This window comes from Barbus barbus (assembly GCF_936440315.1).
Source record: "Barbus barbus genome assembly, chromosome: 14".
NCBI classification, from domain to species: Eukaryota; Metazoa; Chordata; class Actinopteri; order Cypriniformes; family Cyprinidae; genus Barbus; species Barbus barbus.
The window spans coordinates 4,027,424-4,041,918 of record NC_136742.1 but is presented as its reverse complement, the minus strand read 5'-3'; the positions used below and the strand labels follow the sequence as shown (position 1 = coordinate 4,041,918).

The 14,495-nt window shown below is 36.3% G+C and overlaps 1 protein-coding gene across 3 annotated transcripts in view; it reads left to right on the top strand.

Moving 5' to 3' along the window:
• The first annotated feature begins 462 nt into the window (after window positions 1-462).
• Window positions 463-14,495, top strand: part of LOC306880003 (sentrin-specific protease 6-like) — a 35,374-nt gene continuing 21,341 nt past the window's right edge. The window contains exons 1-8 of one of the 3 annotated variants that reach the window (XM_079433262.1): window positions 480-851; window positions 2,080-2,173; window positions 4,022-4,085; window positions 7,697-7,794; window positions 8,370-8,519; window positions 9,058-9,119; window positions 9,288-9,373; window positions 12,180-12,555. In XM_079433262.1, the coding sequence (XP_079289388.1) occupies window positions 821-851; window positions 2,080-2,173; window positions 4,022-4,085; window positions 7,697-7,794; window positions 8,370-8,519; window positions 9,058-9,119; window positions 9,288-9,373; window positions 12,180-12,555 (961 nt within the window). In that variant the 5' untranslated portion in view covers window positions 480-820. Of the gene's footprint in view, window positions 852-2,079; window positions 2,174-4,021; window positions 4,086-6,622; window positions 6,731-7,696; window positions 7,795-8,369; window positions 8,520-9,057; window positions 9,120-9,287; window positions 9,374-12,179; window positions 12,556-14,495 lie in introns of those variants that run through there. The other 2 variants (XM_079433263.1, XM_079433264.1) reach the window with 2 other exon arrangements.

Genomic DNA, 14,495 nt, shown 5'->3' with positions numbered 1-14,495 from the left:
TTGCCATTGATGCACTTTCTTTTTTTCTTCTTTTTTATTATAACCATACATGCATTTTATAATGTGCAGTGTACAAAAAAAAAAGTATTTTAGATGAACAAAATAAATAAATGCTATTTTGCAAATCATCCCTAAAAATGGCACCTGAAACATGAGTTTTGACAATTATGCATCCCAAAAACATATCTGGGTGAACGCAAGCCATTGGTAAACAGACATATGCATAAGTTAGTTGGCTATTCTGCAAAATTTCAGTTTGTTTTCTGCTTGCATGGAAGTCATGGTGTTATAATTTACAGGGTCTACAAAAACACACATCCTTATGGCCAAATATTTCAAATGTATTAGGACTTATTTTTTGATTCATGAATATCATGGCCATTGCATTCTAGATAAATGCTGATATTTTAGCAGAATATGCCAAAGCACACGCATACAGATTATTTACGACATTTTACTAACATTGCACAAAAGTCTTAGCGGAAGTGACTCAACAGCGCATCGTGCTGCAGAATAATGCACTTTTAACCGCTCAGAGTTTCACATAATGTCTTAAAATCTCATGTTTTACTAAATGCATTTTAGTCTCTCACACTGGTCGCTTAAGTCTCTTTGTGAGTTAATAAGCATTTATCACCGCGGTCAGACGGCTATTTTTTTTTTACTTTCTGCTCATTTGGATTGAAGATGGACTGAAAAACACCTAATTTTACATAGATTGAGTTTGAGTTAAATTTGAAATCAAATGTGAACTATTAAAGTGTTGAAGTCTCTTAAGTGCAGTGCGCGAGATTTAATTCGTTTGAAGGGATGGACCAATATGAATCATAAAAAGAGTCTATTTATTGAAGGTAAGACACGAGTCTTGTGTATTTGTGTTTATTTATTGTGTTTTAATGTGCTGTTTGTCTCGTGTTGGTGTGCAAATAGATATTATCCGTCAGATTTCTCCATGTGTGTGTGTTAGCACATGTGCTAACCGAGCAGCTGCACTCAAAAATATAAACATCCGAGGGGATTAAACAATAAATATACTTCAATTAAAGTGTATTGCATTACAAATGTGTAGTGTAAAGGTCTGTCCCCTTGTTAAGGTATTTGTTTGAGTGTATAGATGCTAAAACAGACTGAGGCCTGACGCTATGCGCCGATATAAACAAACTTCAGAAATCATTACAAAATGCGTATTATATCAACGTAAATGTACTCATTCTAGCATGCCATCCACAATTAACAAGACTGTATCTATGCATTCATGCTGTAATAATGTTAATATATGCATTAAAATGTAGTTTCTTCTGTTTTCATCAGCAGCATTATCATAATACCATTCAAATACATTAGACACGAATTAAATGCTCACATTTATGCATAATATCCCAATTCAAATGTGATCAAATATATTATCGTTTCTAATTTCTATGCAGTTTTGTTAAGAAAAAGCTGGACCTTTGACCAAGCCTTGTCTGAAGAGTGGTTTTAAGTCAAGCTTTCAGCACTTTATACAATAGTTATTTTACAGATAGAGCTCAAATTAGAATCACCTTGTTAGTGTTCATTAAAAAATGCTTTTGTTCACCAATATAGCATTTAATTGATCAAAAACAGTAATAGTGTAGTTGATATTTTTCCATTTTCAGAAATCTTTTCTGCAGTCGTCTTGCTCCAAAACGGACTTAAATTGTTCAAATGTTGCATTTTCTTCTTGGTTTGGTTCGCTTTCAGAGCATACCGAAATATGCAGGTCTTGTGTGATAGAAACCGTCCTCTCGTTGGTCAGAGTACAACTTTGTTCCTCATGGCATCATCCATCGAAAAGTTAGCTTAGTGGGCAGATTGTGAATGTAGCCGTCATTCCCGAAGGTACATTTTATATAATTTACCAGTTAGAGCCTTCACCGGGACGTTATTCTTGAAATGCACCTGTTTCGGAGAAGAGATGGAAGAGCACAATTGCGGTGTTCATATTTCTGAATTGTGATGTACATTTAATTTCTAAAGGTAATAAAACATTGATTCCTCTTGCTGTCATTTATTTACTGGCTGTGTTCTGATACGTTGTTCTGATGTGTTTCCTAGCTCTGGATAAATGTGAGGACAGGAGAGATGGAGGCTTTAAGCAAACCTGGAGGTGTTCTCTCTCAGATGATAGTGAAGACGACAGCAGACATGAGTAAGGTCATTTAGCACAGAACAGCTTACAGCCCACTCAGGCATCTCTGCACGCTTAAAGCTGCTTTGAGTCAGTGTTATTATTACGCTTTACAGAAACACATAAAGGCCAAATAGAAGGTAAAGAAATTCTGAAGTCAAATGTGTCTGAAGTTGACATGCAAGCATTTCCACTCCAGGTCATGGTCAGTCTGCATGACGTAGTTTTATTATCAGCACAGTTCTTCAGATGTTTAGTGAATGTGCACTTTCCTAACAGTAAAAGCATACAGTGACCAGAAGAATAGAAGAAAAACACTAATATAATAATGTGAGCGGAGAACTGTGGGGCAAGGGCTTCAGATCAAACACTCCAGGCCAAGCAGTTAAACCAAGGGGCCCTTGGGGGGCCGTTCACACAACAACGTTTTCAGCCAAAAGCAGGAAACTTTATATGCGTTTTGTTTACACGACAACGCAGAATTTTGAAAACGGGTTTCAAAGTGCAAGTTTTTGAAAACGCCACCGTTATCGTTTCCGTTAGGGAATGCGATGATCATGCGCGTCTAGTCCGTAAAGCCGGTTCTGTGATTAGTAGTTAATCTCCTTCGCGTGCTTTAAGATGAAGCGGCATTTACTGTATTGACCCGAATATAAGACAATGTTTTTTTTTTTTGGAAATGCAAAAACGCGGGCATCATATATTGAGGGTCTAGACTTGTCAGATATAGACATGTCAATATCTGAGATACAGTTTAGTACATTATTAAAATCTATTTGTGAACAGAGTATTAATAATAAACATGGAAGCATTCTTAGATGTGTAGCATTCATCATGTTGTCGTTTGGGAAAAACCCAACTAGTAATGTATTCAGGTTTATGTCACAATAACAAAGGAATATCCACGACGCTATTGTTTCGCTGGACTAAAAGTGCTCTATGGATGTTGTTCTGTGGACCCTTGCCTTTCTAACTAAACGATTTCAGCAGTTTTGTGACTCGTTGTTAAGACAAATCTGGTATTTACTGCATTTTATTATGCATGTTTTGATGTGTACTGCTTACACAAATTTAGCAAATACATTCCTTATAAGTTTTCAATCGAAAAACGGTCATCTATCATCAAAGCTTGAGGCTTAGACCTTCAAAATGATATATAGTTTGTCAAGATTAACTTTGTCCCGTTTCATTTATTCTATTTGTAAACAATGAGACGTGTAAACAAATAGCATTCAGTGCGCCGGCGTCCTGGTGCGGGTTAACAGGTTTTAACTAATGCAAAAAAGAACGATCTCTTCACTCTTTGTTTATGTTGGGTGTCTCCATGTGCACATCATTATGAACGGCCGCGAGGGGGCGGGATCGCATTAGAAATAATGAGTTAGACAGGAAAGACTGAACATCGTGTTGGTTTCATAAGGATTACTTCATCACAGAATATTTATTTTCAATATGGCTTCATTTAAAAGAAGACACTTCAAGCTTTCTATAGATATAACTCCCATGTCTGTGTGTTGAGTATTTGCTGAGTTACACTTAATTTTAGTGACGCGTTTCTAAATGCAGTTCGCGGAGACGGAGAAGAGCACACCCTGTTTCATTTCTTTATTTTATAAAATTACAAAGTTGTGTTATTATGAGTGTATACAAATAAAAGTAGATGCTTTGCAGTTTCGATTGATGTATTACTCTTATCTGTACAATTAATACTCACAGAGTAAGTTAAGTTCCTTTTAGGGGCTTTCAAAAAAATGCACCAAAACAAAATGCACCAAAAATGTCCACCCCAGAGGGTTAAAAAGCGTTTTTCAAAGCAAGTACGTGTTATGAATAAATGTCCCTAAATGTGTCTCTCTTGTTTTCCACTAGCGCCGCCCTTGTGACCATGGAGCGAGTGAGTGGCCAGCAGGAGCTTTCCCCTGAGGGAATGAAGGTATCCGCAATCTTTCTATCCCTCTAATATGGTCCATTATCGTTCATTTTCTCTCAGTGATTGAGCTCCAGTCCGCTCTGTTTCTCTTTCCTGATTCACCTTGGGTCTGTATTGCTTTTCTACTGTTGGTGTATAACAGACTTGTACCATAATTATGTCTCATGGTGCTATGGGTGGTCTTCTCAGATTTTCATATCACAATCTTATCACACAAAATCACAATCCATGATCTGAATTGTGATCTTCCCAATTTTGAGAGGTACTATCAAGAATATCCAGACTGGAGCAAGCCTATGACTTATCAATTTAAACAATTTAAAACACAGTATTGCATTAAACACCCAAAATGGTCATTAAATCCTGAGCTGAACTTTAAAACACTGCATCACTGTATGAATCAAATATACATTCATTCTTAAAGTTATGAAGTGATTCAGTTAAGAGCATTGAGTGATTTCTCTGTCTTTTGTTTGATTAATAACACAGACGGCAGCAGGTGTTTGCGTTAGGCTTTAAGACAGAATGTACTGACACGCATCTGATTTCCTTCCCAATTGTTTGTTCATTTAAGGCATAACTGACTGTCTTCATATGTAAATACTCACCAAGACAGACATTTTGTGTATATTTGACTGTTTATGCATGCATGAAACCAAGCTTGTTCGTGTTCCGCTTTGTAAGAGTGTCTACGGTAGTTCACACTGGCCAAAACACACAAGGAAATGTGTTGTGAAATATTGTCACAATCGCAGACATTTGCATTCAAACGATCACTGAGATTGCAGAAAAACAGTAGGCCATTTGCTCTGGAATTATTACACAGGGCTCCAGACTGCGACTAAAACCAAAAATATTAACTATATATATTTAAGTCCTGTTATGACCTGAACTCGAAATGAACACGAATTAACATCAAAAGGTCGGCTGTTTTATAAGAGAGCCTACAGTACAACTTACTGAAATGTCTCATGTAATCGCTCATTCAAAACATGTAACGCTTGTGAACATTGCCACATAACACATTACATTTACCTCAAGAATAACCATTCGTCATCCATAAGCTCATCAATCAGCTAGAAAAATAACAAAGAGGAGCATTTTGCTAAATGTATGCTCTATATTCATATTTTTAATTAATCTGTTGTCTTTAAGAATGCAAAACTACATGTTACTCATGAAGAAAACCAGACTGGATGTGTGAAAGATGTATGACTACAGTTATAGCATGCATTGAGGAGGAGCCCAAACTACACTCAGTGGCCAAGTGATGCTTATGGTCCATTATATTGGCGCAGATTCTGTGTAATTATAAACAATTCTTTACGACTGAATATTTTAAGTTGGAAAAGACGTTTAGTTCCCACTTTAAGTGCCCTAGTCTGAAACACAAATTTCTCTAATGACCCCCTGGAAAACGAGTCCAGTCCGAATAGGGCTTAAGACTTCAGTCTGTTGCGAGTTCAGCTGTCTATAGTGCATAAGGAGTAATGAGAGAATACTCGAGCTAAAATATTGTACTGCTATTATATTCATTTTCTTTTTTCACTTTAATTGCGACAGCCATAATAAATTGTTGTGCAGAGCATCTTGAATTTGGTGGGCATTTTTGTTCATTTTGGGGCATACTAACATTACTAATTCTGTGCAGCTTCTGCATGTTTTTACTATATTCTATACTTTCACAGCATTGCAATGTGTTCTGGAGTCTTTACTGACACAGTCTTTATTTACTGAAGGAAAAATTATTTAAATAACTCATTCTTTTTGTATCTGTTTTCTTTTTATTTGTTATATAATTTTAAACAACCCTTGCTACGTGTGCTGTGTTAAGCTAACTTGTTATAGCACTTGCGTATCATTGCTCTTTTGTTGATTTTGGTTGCTTCCATAGTCCTCATTTGTAAGTCACTTTAGATAAAAGCATCTGCTAAATGACTAAATGTAATGTAATATGTACTTAGGGGTGTGCGATATTGAAAAAAAAAATGATATCTCTATTATTTTGTATTTTTCCAATAATTAGGCGATATTTGTGTTATTGTGCTGATATCTGACTACCGTGGACGGCTGCAGTTTTTTTATATTCTTCATATTCTGTGTGGTCAGTTCACGTCAGTGATTAATCTTTTCATTTAAGTTTAAATAGATCTTTAAAGCAGTTTCTTTCTAAAAGTCTACATCTTTTGAGAATTGTTACATTTAATCATTCAGTTAAGATAATACACATTTAGGCTGTTACCAAACAAATGAAACCAGTATCATCAAAATTAATCTTTGCAGAAGTTGCATCTAAAGTGGCATTTAGCTGTATTTACACACTATTTAATGCATTCAGAGGGACACGGAGTGCTTTAACCAGTTACAAATGCATAATTTTTTGACATTTTAAACAAAACATTGAATACTGATATTATTTTAAAAATGAAAATAGACTTTAAATGTGAAATTAAAACCACCAGTAGGTGGCAGAAAGTCACTGGTAATAAGTGAGTCAATATTGCGACTGAACCGAATCATTTAACGGTTGATTCATTCAGGAACGAAGCACCGTCATGTTGCTCAGAGACGCAAAACAGTGCTGTGGCTGTTTGGAGTTATTTTTGTCGGCGAAATGGAGCAAAAACAGGCAATATGGTGTCTAAAACGTAAGTCTATTAATATTAACTTACGGTTTACTGAACTGTTGTATAAAATCAATATCACATTTGTAATCATGCTGCTTTTTGAAGAACAAACGGCACTCTTCGTGTGATTTTTAACTATTTAAAATGTAAATATATAAATTTTCTGCTCTTCTGCTCAAAATCTTGAATTTTGCGATCATTAATACGTTTTAATAGACTGACTCATGCAGTGAAAACACTCTAAATGCACACGCAGTGTTTAACCCGCTTCATCACCACGTAGGCTAATGTATGCGTGCACAGCGAAGGTGTTTTGTTTGGTTTTTGCAAAATACTCGATATTGTCAAATTGCACATGGTTAAAACAACAATTACGATATATATCGCACACCCCTATGTACTTCATTGTTTTTGTAATTCAGTGGAGAAATAATCCTTGATTTATTGTGTCTTCATATAGCGTGGTGGGGTTGTCATCACCAGTCTTGGGGAAAGTTGCTTTTAAAAGTAATGCATTACAATATTGCATTACTCCCTAAAAAAGTAACTGATAACGTTACTTTTGCGTTACTTTTCAAATCTGGGCTGAGCTGGCTTGTTTGTTTTTAATATATCAAGTTTTTTGCTAAATGTAAAAGCCCTTTCACGCCAAAAAGTGAAATGAATAAACCTGAAGGAAAAGTAAATTCACGTCTGTACAGCATAATGCAGAAGAAGAAAGTTAGTTTATCTAAAATCAGTTTTACTTATTGATGATTGAATTTGATAATCGAAGGTCAGCAGCAAAGACATTGGTTAATAAAATAGGATTAAATACTTAAAGGATATTTGCATTATTAACCATTCAGGTGTGGCAGATTTGCGTCATATTCTGAGTTTCTGTGGTCAGTTACATGTTAATGAGCTCCGGTTTGATGGTTGTTAGGGTTGGTCTGTTATGTTGAGCTGTGACCTTATAACCTGAACACTCTGATCTGTCCTTGGCAGACTTCATCCATGAAGCGCTTCAGTGCTAATGGGTCTATGGAGACTCATGAGCGACGTCCAAATCAATTAAGGCCACTCAACAGAACCGGCAAGCTTAGGTATTCCAATTGTATTGTGTGTGTGTGTGTGTGTGTGTACATGTATTAGGGTTGCACGATTAATCTTATTTAAATTCCTGATTCTATCAATAAAATTAAATTATATAAATGTAGCATTATACAATTTATCTTTGTTGTTGTTTTAATAGAAAAAAGGCTGGTTTAGCTATTCAGGGAAGCTTCTTGTGCCAGTTTTCTTGGTGTAAAGAGTGTGTTAATTTACATAAACATTAGGAAACCCAGATGAGGTCAAATAAATCATGCAAGTTGATGTTCTCTTGATTTGAAAGTGCAATAATTTTGATTAAATGTTAAATTAAATTTCTAAAATGTCAAAAATCATGATTAATAATCGTCATTGCTATTTGAGCTAAAATAATCATGATTAATTATTTAACCATTCTCGTGTAGCCTATGGGAAATAAATAAATAAAACCTAGTTGTATAATAATTATAGTTTAATAATTACTGTCATTTACAAGATCTTTTGTATCTTCATTTATTTTTGAAATCCTTTTATTTATATTGAATGTGTATACTCATGTCCTATGTTGTTGTTGTTGATGGTCTCCCAGTGAAGCAGCTCATTCAGTGAGTGTGTCTCCGCTCCCCAATCGAACCAGCTATCTGATAATGAGTCCAGCGCCGTCCCAAGGAGTCATGGTTCAGGGGCGGCTCTTCCAGCACGCACAGTTCTCTGCTCCAATCAGAAAGCTGGAGCAAAGGTATGGCGCTGGATGAGCTGTCTTTACCCAATAAATTGATTAGCTTCAGATGTTTGATATAGATTGAGTGAAATACGCGCATTGGGAGTATCACTGTCTAGTTAACATTAAGCTGTTAGTAATGCCGTTTTCAAGAGCAGGTAAAACATATAAGACAAGCCTTAGCTGTGTTTATATCTGTACTTTTGGTCAAATAAGCTTCATTCACTTTCTTGGCTTTAAAATCAGGTGCACTTGACCTTCCTGGTACGAAAATGTCACCCACTTCTGTTCTGAAATGCATTTTGTGGCTTGCCACATACAGTTTAGTATAGTCTGTTAACGTAATGTACAGAGTTTTCTCTTACACCTTAAAAGATTCTTCCAGGTTCAGTAAGTCAAGCTCTATCCTGAGCATTTGTGGTATAATGTTGATTACCACAGAAAATATTTTTTTCCCTCCAAAATGATCACCCGGAAGATCAGCTATGACATTTCTTGAGTGGATCTGATGTATTTCAGAGTACTTATGCTGTCTGCCAACGTTTCTCTCCTGCAGATCTGATATGATCCAAAGAGTTGAGCTGGACAGCATTCTTCTCACCTGTCCCGAGATTTCAGGTGAGCAGACGAAGAACCATTGAGTTTTCTCATTTCATTATTTACAGAAAGCAGAAAATATTTACAGAAAAGTTAGTAGTGATTAATCTGAGATGCTTTGAGACCTTTGGAGATCTTAGAAGTACTTGATCATATGAATATGGCTGTTGTTCTACTGTACATCACTAGATTCAGAAGACATCAGTGTTAAGAGGCGAGTCCATCAGAAACGGCGGTCAATGAACGATCCTGTTCCTGTGGGCAAACCAGTTGAGGTGAGACAATACCTCTGCACGTTCACTGCCTCTGCATTCAGACGGGGGTAATTCAGAAGTCATTTGAGGGTTTCTGCGGGTCCTAAAAAGGTCCTGAAAGTCTTCATTTGCCCTATCACAAATTAGGACCCTAAAAAGTTCTTAAATTAATGGCATTCAGGACAAATGTTGCATGCATTGAAAATCGTACTCAGTATTTTTGCTTTCCCAAAATATACCCAAATGCCTTTAAATAATGATGCATTTACATGAGTTGCAAAATTAAGATATTAAGTCAAGTCACCTTTATTTATATAGCGCTTTTAACAATACAGATTGTGTCAAAGCACTTAACAGTATCAAATTGGAGGATAGAGTATCAGTAATGTATAAAAATAAGATTAAACACTCAATTTTCAGTGAAGGCATTTCATTATTGAATTCAGAGATGTCATTGTCTAGATCAGTTTAGTTTAAATAGTATCTGCTAAATCAAATTGACGATAATCACTAGAAATGAAGTGTCCCCAACTGAGCAAACCAGAGGAGACAGCGGCAAGGAACCAAAACTCCCTCTGTGACAGAATGGAGAAAAAACCTTGGGAGAAACCAGGCTCAGTCGGGGGGCCAGTTCTCCTCTGGCCAGGAGATAATTGTTTATTTATTTATTGTTTTAATTAAAATTTTTAAAAAAAGTAAAGTAAAGTCGTGACGTATTGTCAAGTATGGTGACCCATACTCGAAATTGGTGCTCTGCGTTTAACCCATCCACGTGCACACACACAGCAGTGAGTAGTGAACAAATGCACACACACACACACACACACACCGTGAACACACACCCGGAGCAGTGGGCAGCCATGCTGCAGCGCCCGGGGAGCAGTTGGGGGTTCGGTGCCTTGCTCAAGGGCACCTCAGTCGTGGTATTGGTAGAGAGCGCTGGACATTCACTCCCCCCACCTACAATCCCTGCCGGCCGGGGGCTCGAACTCGCAACCTTTCGATTACGAGTCCGACTCTCTAACCATTAGGCCACGACTTCCCTTAAATGTATAAATGTATTATTTCTATTTTTATATTGTTGCAATTTCTAACAATAATAGTATTATGTAGTTAGGTATTTTATTATATTTTTAGTTATTTGTTTTATTTTTAGTTTTATTGTATTTAAGTCGAGGTCTTCACTGGGGATATGTCCCCGGGGCTCATCCAGATGTCCCGGCCTCCGCCGACGATCAGGGAGACATCATCTCCCGGCGCCGATCCATCATCTGATCCAGACACGGACTGAGAAACAGAATAAGACAAATATTAGCGTAGATGCCATTCTTCTTACGATGTAACGAGTACATCGTGTGTTATGGGGAGTGTTCCCGGTTCCGGTTGATCTAATTAATGCAGCCTAACAATCCTTATGGATTTGAATAATAGAAGCATATTAGTGTGTTATGTGTAAGCCAGGTTAAAGAAATGTGTCTTTAATCTAGATATAAACTGACAGAATGTGTCTGCCTCCCGAACAGCGTTAGGTAGATTGTTCCAGAGTTTGGGTGCTAAATAGGAAAAGGATCTGCCGCCCGCAGTCGATTTTGATATTCTAGGTATTATCAAACGGCCAGAGTTTTGAGAATGCAGCAGACGTGATATAGTATAATGTGATAAGAGCTCGCTCAGGTACTGAGGAGCGAAGCCATTCAGGGCTTTATAAGTAGTTAACAAGATTTTAAAATCTATACGATGTTTGATAGGGAGCCAGTGCAGTGTTGACAGAACCGGGCTAATATGGGCATACTTCCTCTAGTAAGAACTCTAGCTGCTGCATTTTGGACCAGCTGTAGTTAGATCAAGCGTGCAGAACAACCACCCAATAAAGCATCACAATAGTCTAACCCTCAGGTCATAAACGCATGAATTAGCATTTCTGCATTTGACGTTGTCATTTTGTTAATTTTCAAAGAAAACAAGACTTAATTAAGTAAGCTTATGCTTAAAACAAGAACACAATGAATTTAAGTGGGGGTATGAAAACTTTTTCATGTGAATTAAGTAGATTGTTCTGAGGCCACTGGCAAATGTGTTCTTGCTTTAATCATACATTCTCTTTTTTTCATTTTCACAGAAAACATTGTTATTTTCTATATAAGTGTATCTTGATTTTAGACATTTGCACTTGGCAACGAGACAAATTGTGAAGAACATCGCTTTTTTTTGCAGCGTAATCAGAAGACACAGTACAATTTATTTCCATGTTTAAGTGTTTGAGGGCAGAGGTATTCAAGCCTGAAGCTATTTTGTTGTTGTTGTAAAATAAATTAAATTAATGGAGATAGGTTGGAGGTTGTATTTTCAAGTTTTGAAGGGTTGATTATACTCATAACTCATTGTGTGCTCCTGTTTACATTTAGAGAACATATAGACCTTAGTCAATTATGCATCATATTGAATTTATTGCAGATATGAAAACAAAGTGGTGAGGGATTTTTTATCAGTTTTTTTCCCACAAAGCCATTTCCTCAGGTGAACAATCGGTATGTTGTTAAACAACAGTATAGTAATCCATTGAGCAAACTGTACTTCAGTCCCTCATAGCCTCGTTTTTATTCCTGTCGGAAATTAAAAACTGTGTTATACTGACTGAGGTGTATTGATATTGCGTTTCTTTCAATTTATTCCTTTTTTTTTTTTACTTGTTCTTAAAAAGGCCTTAGTCTTACGTTCACCTTCGTAAAACCTGCAAAAACCCTGCAAATGTTCATTTTTGTGTTATATTAAGAGTAAAAGGTGTTTTTATTTGATGTTCACATTTTTCGGGTCTTTCCATATCCAGCAGGCCCTTCAGCCTGATGATTACCTCACAGTTTGTGGGGAATGTGGCCAACCAAGTGAGGACCATGTAAAATGTGACCACTGTGGATATATCCTACCTGCTGAGACTCTGCCCCTTCCTGCTGTTACATCAGCACTGCTCCCTCGGCCCTCCATTCGCTCGCAGCCGCCCAACCTTCAGATCAGAACCTCTGGGGGCTGTTCTCAACAGATAGATGTTGTAATGAATCCATCGGTGCGGATCACACATGGAGGCATGCTGCTTCCTCACAATGGAAGACTCGTCGTCACTTCTGGAGGCTCAGTGTGTAATGGATTCAAGCAAGCTGGCGGCAAGAAACATCAGATCACCAAACCATGTGAATTAAATGACCCCAGTAAGTATGCCACACATACATTACGTAAAGTCTAGACTAGTTTGCGTATATTAGTGCGCGCTCTTTCACTGCATGATTCAGTCTAATAAAATGCATTTAGAATGATCACAAATTCAAGAGATAGGGGCAGAAAATTGATATATTTATACCACTTCATATAGTTAATCAATTTCACGTGAAGAAGGCCGTTTTTTCTGCAAAAATTAACATCATTACAAATGTGATATTGTATATTTTTTTTTTTTTTTTTAACCATTCAATAAACTAGAAGTGGTAACACTTTCTATGAAGCCCATATTTATAATACATTGTAAAGGTTTTCTTAAGGCATTATAATGAATGCATAATGCATTATAAATAACTTTGTTGTATCATCTCAAGAATATTCATAAGAACAGTTTTAATGTATTATAATAGTTGCTTATTTGTGGATATAGCTTTTAAGAGTATGATGATTTATAACACAATGAACACGATCCATCCGTTTAAGTTGCAATGGATTATATTTCTCATAGTTATAATGTATTATAAGTCTCATATCTTGCCACGTTACTTATGTTACTTAAAGCAGACAAAGACCACCTATAAGTAATAATAATAAAAATAAAAATAAATGTTCTCAAACTGCCATAAGATCAAATATCAGATCAGATGAATGTGTAATATGACACATTTGCTTTGAACCTTTTCTATTATAATATCGGTTTGATTATTTTGATGGCACCCTTTAGACAGCTGTTAAGTAACTCTGCAACTACATGTCAACTAGCAGTCATGAGAGTATTAGTAGTGTGTCTGCTGAATATACTGTATGCTAACACTTTATTTTGATGGTTCCTCAACAGACAAACTGAGTATAGGATACTTTGCAAGTATGTGAATATTCTGCCTAAGTTTACTAATACAATTAGTTTTATATAAACATTCATGCACTCGAGATGTCGTAAGGTACTGTGCAGATCTTAAATAAACAATGGCTGTGTTCGAAATGGCATACTTGCTTACTGCCCAGTACACAGTGCATACTGCCTACTATTTTTTTTTAAAGCATAGTGTGTGAAACAGTATACAATAAGCAACAAATGTTTCAGAGTAGTACGCTTGTCACATGACAAACCCAAACATTAATTCAACACAGCTGTCAAGGTTGTTACCTTACAAACAAATGTGCTGACGATTCTTTTTACAAAGGCTTGTTATTAAGGCTTCATACTAGTAAACAATGATATATTGCCCAATTGAACTCATTTCATAATTGAATAACTTTGCATAGGTTATTGGACAGAACTGAATGAGCAATGTTTAAATGAACAATGATATTTTTGGCAGTTACACTAATTGAAAAAGTTATATATTCTACTTGCATTAAGTGCAAATAATGATAAATTCTGTTTACACTAAAATAGCAGCATTTTCTTTAGCAACAGGCGTGTAAATAGAAGTTAGGTGGCAGCTATTTATACTTCAGTACTGTAGTACATTATAAAACAGTATGCAATATCATATTGAGTGTAAATTATCATACATTTTATTTGATGAACACCACTTTATTGGGCAAAAACCTACCTACAGCTAAGCACACTGTATTATTGAGGCGTTTAATCTCCACTTTTCAAATATTGACTTAATTTTTTGTTGAAAATAAATGCCTTTCTGATCTGGTATGTAATGGGAAAAGGAGTTGCACGAGTTTGACAAAACTCGTATCGCTCGCATCAATAGCGCACATCTCGCGTCTCTTACTCACTCCGCCACTGATTCTAAAGAAATACAGAGCTTTTTTTGCAGAGCTGTTTATCACAGCCAGGCATTGGTGGGCGGAGTTTATGTAAATAGCCTCTGACAATAAATTGGTCTATTTGTCTATAGAGTAAATTCCCTCCATTTCTTTTTAGAGCTGCTTGATAGTGGAATTTAATTCTGTTTGCTTAATTGAAATA